This window comes from Temnothorax curvispinosus, unplaced genomic scaffold (assembly GCF_003070985.1).
Source record: "Temnothorax curvispinosus isolate PA1 unplaced genomic scaffold, ASM307098v1 QBEX01005133.1, whole genome shotgun sequence".
Classification (NCBI taxonomy): domain Eukaryota; kingdom Metazoa; phylum Arthropoda; class Insecta; order Hymenoptera; family Formicidae; genus Temnothorax; species Temnothorax curvispinosus.
The window spans coordinates 1,358,566-1,367,656 of record NW_020214913.1 but is presented as its reverse complement, the minus strand read 5'-3'; the positions used below and the strand labels follow the sequence as shown (position 1 = coordinate 1,367,656).

General features: G+C 30.7%; 1 protein-coding gene across 1 annotated transcript; it reads left to right on the top strand.

Moving 5' to 3' along the window:
• Nucleotides 1–5,864: 5,864 nt before the first annotated feature.
• LOC112454551 lies at nt 5,865–7,907 on the top strand. Its single transcript, XM_025016015.1, has 3 exons — nt 5,865–5,996; nt 7,078–7,194; nt 7,498–7,907. The coding sequence occupies exons 1-3, from the start codon at nt 5,927–5,929 to the stop codon at nt 7,686–7,688; spliced, it is 378 nt and encodes a 125-aa protein (XP_024871783.1). The 5' UTR covers nt 5,865–5,926; the 3' UTR covers nt 7,689–7,907.
• Nucleotides 7,908–9,091: the final 1,184 nt, after the last annotated feature.

Below are 9,091 nucleotides of genomic sequence, written 5' to 3'. Positions count from 1 at the left end.
CAGCCATAACAAAAAATATTCGGGTACAATTATTCAATTTACCGTGCATATCAGATGCAGCTCTAGAACACTTAAAAAAAGTTTATCTTCAAACGTAATTATGGTTAGGTAATAATTTGATACCAAACGAATGGGGATGGAAAATTGGTAATTTTTTAATACCAAATCCCATGAATCAGCAACCTGCCCCTAAAAAATTGATAAAAATCATCTTTTGCAAATGCAAATCAGGATGTGGAGGAAATTGTGGATGCAGGAAAACGGGATTATTCTGTTCACCAGGATGCAACGGCGACAACTGCTCCAATTGTTCCCCTACGATTTTGGTAGAAAATAAACTCGAAGAAAAAGTTTAAAAAAATATTTAAAATATAAAGATTTAAACATTTAAATTTAAACATTATGTAAAAAAACAATATAAACTATTTATCTACTTTCATATTTTGTATCACATTTTATTCACATTAATGTTATTTTTTATTCTGTAAAATATTACATTTCGAATTTTATAAATTGTAATCAATAAAAACATAATTAACTATCTGAAAAACCTCTTTTTTATAATTATTTTAAGTTTATAAGCAAAAAATGCAAGCTAGTACGTTTAAGAAATGTTTGGTTTTAGAATTTCAATTTTTCGGAATTTTCTTGAATTTCCTATTTAAAGCGTCAATTTTTAACCCATAAACATTGTAGTGTTTTTAATTACCTACATTTAAAAAAAAACGTTCAAATCCGTGTAGTTTTAACCGGTTTCGAGATAACGCACTTTTTTGGAGGGCAAATAAATAATAAGGTCTCTGTAAACTGTAACTCAAGACCGTTACAAAATAATACTAGAACTTCGAAGGAAGATCCACTGGAAGGCACACACTGGATGTATGACAATACTGTGCCGTCGCAAAATAACGAGGAACTCGATCCTGACGATTCTGTATCTCTATCACAAGTGTCTGATGATTCGAGCGTCGCAAAAAGCGACATAGAAGTTGAAAACCAAGCACAATATAAGAGCAACATTCAAAAGTTGAGGCAAGAAATGAACGATAAAGTGAATAAAATAAAAGAATCATACAAATGTCAAATTCGAGACATAAAGGTGAAACTTCACCATGCATTAACACTCAGTTACCTTACGTTTTTACACCCCGATATTACCTCACCAGGGTCTGAGAGACCCCTGTCGTTTTCTCTAGCTTGTATCTTTAAGACAAATGCATCAATTTGAAGTCTTTTTTTTTTAATCGATGCGTCTTTTAAAGATCTACAAGACTGTGCAAGTTAGATTATTCCAAGTTAAAAAATGTAAATGTTATTTAAAAAAAAAAGGAAGATGTTTTTCTGAAAAAGCGAAAAAGATTGCTTTTTTTCAAGTTTACGTAGTACTGACTACTGACTAAAAAAAGATACAAGGGTTTTATGAACGTTTTAAAGACCCTGCACGTTTTAACAATGTGCAGGGTCTCTCAGACCCAGGTGAGGTAACTGAGGGTTAATTGTTACTGTGAACCAGGTGAGGAAAAATTCCGCTTATGTACTGTTTATATATGAAACTAGTATGGTGTGATCGGTATGTGTTAATTATCATTGTAGTACATTTCTCATCTTATTGTCAGTGCAATTTTGATCTCCATGATCTCCTGTGGTCTGTAATTGTCTGTGTCTATGCTCTCGTACGTTTATTGTAATTGATACGTTTTTCATTACTGTGTAGTAATGAAATAGATTGCTTGTGCTATTTCAGTAACTTATATTGAAATGCGAATTTACTTGTGACTAACATACCGTTGTGTGATTTCCTATTTGTATTGTTGTAGTATTGTAGTATTGTTAGACAAAATGGGAAGCGTTGGAAAATGGTGAATTGTCCAGCCTGCGTGATGCGTATATACAATCATCAATTAGAGGAGCAGATTGCGCTAGCTAGACAGAACACTGTCAACGCTCTTCAAGAACAATTTCAGGTAAATGTGGATTAAACCATTTCGGTTATGTGGAAAGATCGTGAGACAATAAACAGAAAAGGATATTATCATATATAAAATATGATTTATTATCATCTAATCTGCACAGAATCTTCCTCAGTCAACACATAATAATATAAAAAAAAATTAGGTTATAAATATTAAAATAAATAAAAATAGATAACGGTGAAACTGAGCTAGTCTCCTCACCATATAAAAAAGAAATAAAATATAAAAAATTAAGCATGATGTTTTAGCATGACCTAATTTCTTTTTATATTATTATGTATTGGTTGAGGAAGGCTCTGTGCAGTTTGAATCGTTTTACGAATTTTGATTAAATGATAATAAATCATTTTATGTAATATAATTTTTTTCTGCTTGTTTATTGTTCCACGATCCTTTCACTTTGCTTTGCAAATAGGGACCTGACCTTAGTTTATCATTCCGGTTATGTTCTCGAGCAAGATCATTTCTGAATGTTGTATGTGTGTTCTCGTACAAACTTTGAATAAGTCGAATAGCTAATAAGCATTATCTTTAAATATTTATGGCTTATTAGGAGCTATGATAACATTTATTGTAAAATCTATTATAATTGCAGACACTATTGCCGGCAGAAGAGTCAGTGGAGCCAAAAGAAATTAATTGGGCGGCCAAATATTTAACCCTTAAATGCCACACCTCTCAAGAATCTCGTAAATGACACGTGGAGTCTAAAAGACCCTAGCATGAAAAATGTTTCATTACTCATTGTTTTTTGATATTTAATTATGGGGTCCGCTGGACCGCTGGACCCCGGGTGGAATTTAAGGGTTGACCTTATACCAAAAAAAGTAACTCCCAAGCTCCCCAAGCTTGACGACCAATTTGAAAAACTAAAGAAAAAAAATGTCCGTCCCTGGACAAGATACAAAAAATCATGAACAAAAATACAGACAGATTAAAGGGGGCCCTGGTGAGCACACCCTGATTAGTGAGCTTATTCGCTGGAGAAATCCCGCTGGGCTGCCCTTTATATAACAGTCGATGTCGAATTTTCCTTACGAGTAAAGGAACCGGCGATGCGCCGCGTAGCGGGCGCGCGCCGAACTCTCTCGCCGCGCGAGCCCATGCTGCCGCTCGCGCCGCGCGCTTTCCGTCGTAGTCCGTGTTACTTGACGCGCGCTTGTGGTGGATGGCGGACCGCCACACCCTGCAATTCGGAGAAAAGTATACCATCGCATTACAGAAAATGAAAAAAGGCAATTGGCCTACTGCGACCATCACGATATCGGAGGCAGTCGTTAAAGTTAATCGCCGAATCCTACCACCACCCTCGATTTTCGTTACGTAAAATCAAACGAGCATAATCGGACAATGACGCGATTTAATAATTTATAAAGGTTTCGTCGAGCAACGATCCCTCGCGGCACTAATCGTTTATTTCTTTCCAAAGCTTATCGGCACCACATTTACTTTTTACTCGCGATTTGCGCTGAATCGACCACACGCGCTCGTAATAAATGTTTAATTCTAAATAACTATAAGTTAAGATTTCATGAATAATGCAAAGCGTCTTTTAAGAACATTGTTTATTTTTTTTATTATAAAAACAAGTTTCTTAATCGTTTTTGGATATGTTCATGGTTATTGTTTAACATTTTTTTGAATGATAAAGTGGTATTTATTTAAATTTCCCTTTGATGAGAATTTCTTACGTAATTCCTGTGTTCTTCTTTGAGAAAGACTTGCTGTGGTTGTTAATTTTACTTAAAAATATTCATCCATATTTTTTTTTAAAGAATTCTTAAAACATTTTCTATAAAATGTTAAAAGTGTAATAATTAAACTTAATGTTTTTCTTATTTTTAACGTATATAAAAACATTAGTAATAAAAATCGTATTTCTGATAACTTGATACAATCATCGATAATTTATTGTAGTGGTAAAAAAAGTTATTTATGTTTCTGTAGCAAATATCGTGAAACTTTATATAATATCCTTGCCAACGAGTATACTGTGACAGTTCTCGACTGGACATAAGTAAATCAAAGTGCAACGAAAATGCCAGGGCAAGATCGGTTCTTTGTGTACACTATATTTTTGGTAATTGCGCTTTCTATTTTTCACTCAGGTACGTAATATAAATTTTTGGCAATTTATTTGTTAACAATTTTATAAATAACAATAGCAAAATATATTTTCTAAAAAGTTAATTTATAAGAATTTTTGCTACTGTACATTTTTGATATTATATGTTAATACAATTTAAAATTTTAGGTCCTTAGTATTTTTTTTATATGAAATTAGTCTAGAGAATGTGGATAATAATTAACAGTTGCTATAGATTACGCAATGTTAATATTAAAAACTGAAGAATTAAATAATTCTAATTTCTAATAATTACATAATCAAAAAATTTGTTTCACCGTATAGTTACAGTTAATTTAATTTAAATGTAAACAATCGCTTTTCTAATTTTATTTTAATGGGATTATTTCGAAAGATCTTTTTATTAGTTTATTGTTTTATTTATGTCTTTTTTAAGGTGAGGCATTGAAGTATTATAATTGCAATTCGTTGATTAGTGCAACCTGTGGAAAAAGACCAATATCGAAGGAAGTACTGTCATGTCTGCCTAATAACGTATGTGTATCATATTATATCGGTATCTAAAATAAATAAATTGAGCCGAAACGTTTGAAGTTATATCCAAGAAGATGAATAAATGAGACATTACGCAAGAAGAACCGCGTTTGACCCTTATAGCCTCTTTTCTTCCCGTTTTGTTAAAATAAATAATCTTATGACTTTTAACACACTGGATCCTATATCCAGAATCGCATTATGCTGTCTGCAGAGTTATTAGTTTCATACTCTGAGCATAATTTTTTTAAAAGAATTTTTGAAATATTTTCTATAAAATGTTAAGAATGTAATAATTAAATTTATGCATTTCTTATTTTTAACGTATATAAAGGCATTAATAATAGAAATTTCCAATAACACAGAAAATCGTATATCCAATGACACATATATACATATATGAGTCATTCATTGTCAACCGGAATATCCTTTCTTCCCGGAATAGTTTTTGTCACATAATATTCTACCGGGGCTCAAAATATATACATATAATATTAATATATAAAAATAGATATGCATATGAGATTTATGATACCAATTCTTGAAAATCATTACCTTAAGAGCTTAGTTCTGCTTTATATGATATACCCTACCTCCCATGCTTTGGATTCTCCTAACTTCAAACTGGAATATCTCGGCAATAACAAATCGTCTGTGAGCGTTCGAAAATGAATTTGGAAGGGGAAAAACAGTACTTTAAAACCAGGTCGAGATTTGTATCGTATCACCGTATCATGATATTTTCTTATCAAAATACGGATATGTTGGTTATAATGATATGCCAAGGCTTTGTTTTCAATCTGTAAAATACGGGATACGAATACGGATTGAAAATAAGGCTTTGGCGTATCATTATAACCAACATTTCCGTATTTTGATAAGAAAATATCATAATACGATACGGTGATACGGTACAAGTCTAAACGCAGCTTAAGATGACCCCGACAGAAATGTGCGGGAAAAATTTCTCATTCTGCAATACTTTTATAAAAAAGGCCAAAATGACCTATCTTGACACATTTAAGTGCGATTACCTCAGAGACCTGACTTAATAGGCAAATTCTACGGCCAAATTCGGGTTTAGCGCGAAAAATTACATAAGAAACCACTCCTAATTCTAAAACACCAATCCTTTGTAGATCTGTGTAAATTCATACAGTCATCGATAACTTATCGCAGTGATAACAAAAATTATCTACAACCAATACGAGTCTGTAGCAAATAACGTGAAACCTATATAATGAATAATTTATGAATCTTATATAAAAACCTTACTAACGAGTACCGTGTGACAGTCCTCGATTAGACATAAGTGAATCAAAGTGCAACGAAAATGCAAAGGCAAGATCGGTTCTTTGTGTTCACTATATTTTTGGTACTTGTACTTTCTATTTTTCATTCAGGTACGTAATGCAAATTTCCGGTAATTTATTTGTTAACAATTTTATAAATAACAATAGCAAAAAAATTCTAAAAAAGATAATCAATAAGAATTTTTGCTACTGTACATTTTTGATATGTTAATACAATTTAAAATTATAGGTTCTTAGTAATTTTTTTATATAATGAAATTAATCTAGAGAATGTGGATAATAATTAATAGTTGCTATATATTACGCAATATTAATATTAAAAACTAAAAGCCTAAGTTTCTAATAATTACATAATCATAAAATTTGTTTCACCGTATAGTTACAGTTAATGTAATATGAATGTAAACCATCGCTTTTCTATTGCTTCCTCATAGAAAAAGCTTTGTGATGGTAAAAAAAAATTTTTTCGAGATTTTGATGGAAATAGGTTTAGAATGTTCTAAAATGTCGAAAAATCGTATTAGTAAAAAATGTCCGGAAGTATGTATGTATGTGTGTGTGTGTATGTGTGTGTGTGTGTATGTACGGATTTTTTGTACACGCATGTACTTCTACAATTTTTTAGATACCGGGTTGAAATTTTTCACACAAATAGAGTATCATAAAAAGTATGTTCTCTTCAAATTTTATTAAAATCGGTTGACCGGTATAGATTTTATTGAAATTTTTTTTTTTTTAGAAAAGTGTTTTATCCTATAGCTTTCTCAATATTTGAGATAGCGATCTATATCTAATTCTATTAAATTTTTCAGTTTTTTTCTACCCCTATTTCATATATAATTAATTATGATTTGGTTAATTAGTTCTGGAGTTACAGACGTTTGAAATTTCGGAGAATCCGTACATAAATATAAAAAATTTTTTTTTCGAGATTTTGATAAAAATAGGTTTAGAAAAAATAAAATAAAATAAATTATTAAAAAATTATATATAAAATAGGGATAGAAAAGACTGAAAAATATAATAAAAGTAAAAATATATCGATATCTCCAAATTTGCGGAAGTTAAAGCTTCCTCTATGAGGAAGCCAAGTGCAAATTTTTTTATTTTAATGTAGTGATTTCTAAAAATAATTTTATTAGTTTGTTGTTTTATTTATGTCTTTTTTAAGGTGAGGCATTGAAGTGTCATCATTGCAGTACGTTGATCAGTGCAACTTGTGAAAAAGAGCCGACATCGGAGGAAGTAATACCATGTCTGGATGGCGCATGTGTAACATATAGTATCAGTAAGTATCTAAAATAACAAAATAATGTATATCGGGTAATGTTTTTCTTAAATATTGCGGGCTGTAGAGGCTTTAGTTTGTTCTATTTTTTATATGCTATCATAATGATTAAAAAAACTTATTTGAATTTTTTCCACTATTCGAGTTTTTCTAATTTTCTTCCAATCATACTTGCAAATACTCATATATATAATTTTAATTCTGAGCAATTTTATAAAACAATAAAATCTTTAACATTATACGTATGTATATGTATGTAGTAAAAAATTTATTGTAATATAATAGTGAAACTTTTTTTTCCAGACTATCTTGGCATAAAAGTCTTCACACGTACCTGCGGTTTTCGCGACTTCTGTAAACATGCAGATCCTCTCGAGATCCTAGATTGTAAAGAATGCAACACAGATCTGTGTAATGCTTCTGCTACCAATGCGGTATCAACTATCATAATGATAACCTCAGGATTGATTACGCTGTTATGGACTATTCAATGAATTTTATAGATTATTTTTATAATTATTTAATCTTGTGGCTCGTTATATCATAAACTTTAAAAAAAATGTTTTACATTGTTGTTAAAATATGTATTTTTGTTTTTATAGCCAGCAAGTTTTTTAGCTCCATATCATTTTAATCCAAATTAATCATTACATTGGATGTGATGCGAAAGATAAATATTGAAATAATTTTATTAAATGTGTTACTTAATACAACTCGGTCTTTGCTTTCTTACATAAATGAGCATTAAATTTTTATAAAACATGAAAAAAAAAAACCCATATTTAGATTGAAATTTATATAATACAATTATCACATAGAAACATATACCTATTATAAATACATAAAAAAATTCAAATTCAAAATTCAAATTAGATAAAGCAATCATGTAACGATGTCAAAAGAGCATCAAACTTTCTAAAGAACTGAGTGATATTTTCGCGCTATCGCGATTCAACGTAAGACATCTAAGAACTTTTCTTCGGAAGGTATGTATTTCTGCGTTATGCAAAACTGGGCCGCGGCAGTGTGGGAAATTCCGTTCTGATACGCCAGGAAGAGCGCATACGAGACCTTATTTCTTTCGCGAATCACAATGAGTGAGGAAATTCTCAAGGTTCCATGTCCCTCTCAGCATTCGCCGCACTTCTCTTACGCATCATGATAAAGTGTAGATCTAACTGTAAAGTCTTAGACCGCTGGCTACGCAATGAAATTGCATAAAGACAGTCTATTTTAATAATAAAATGCTTTTTCTGCGATGCTGTCGCAATCTTGTCTTGACTATACTTTTGTTACACCAGCGGACAAAGAAAAATATATGTTTTGAATAAAAACTGTAAAAAATTAAATAATATTATAAAGATATTAGAATTCTAAAATTAGAATTCTGTTGTTTTAAATAAATAACCATTTAACGCAATCATATCTTTTATAGCTATATCACGATGTTGTATAATAGAAAATTATTCCGTTCCAAATAATATACTAAAAGCTTGATTCAATGCTCAATTATCATCTGAGTGTAAAGAATTTTGAAACTAATATACAAATAATATTAATATATAAAACTTATGTATAATTATTAAATTTATATACATGTATGTGGTATTATTTATATTACCTATTAAATTTAAAACTGCAAAGTTACAAAACAGCTATTACTGTAAAATTGAAATTTTATTTTGAAAACTGACCATAATAAAAATATTAAAAATTACGTGTTTTGTTCATACCTGTCTTCGCACACCTCTTGTCAAAATGTATAAGACCCGCGAAATAATTTATTATTAATTCATCGCGCGTAACGCCGTTTATCTCGCCGTACAATTACTGTGATGAGCATTTCTTGCGCGATTCCTGTGTATATTGTTTATAAATTCATATACATGACACATCG

What these genes read in the sequence shown, in the direction of transcription:
- LOC112454551 (XM_025016015.1), top strand. Translation starts at nt 5,927, where the DNA reads ATGCAAAGGCAAGATCGGTTCTTTGTGTTCACTATATTTTTGGTACTT. An exon ending in ACTTTCTATTTTTCATTCAG is followed by an intron (nt 5,997 to 7,077) that starts GTACGTAATGCA and finishes GTCTTTTTTAAG; the next exon opens with GTGAGGCATTGAAGTGTCAT. An exon ending in ATGTGTAACATATAGTATCA is followed by an intron (nt 7,195 to 7,497) that starts GTAAGTATCTAA and finishes TTTTTTTTCCAG; the next exon opens with ACTATCTTGGCATAAAAGTC.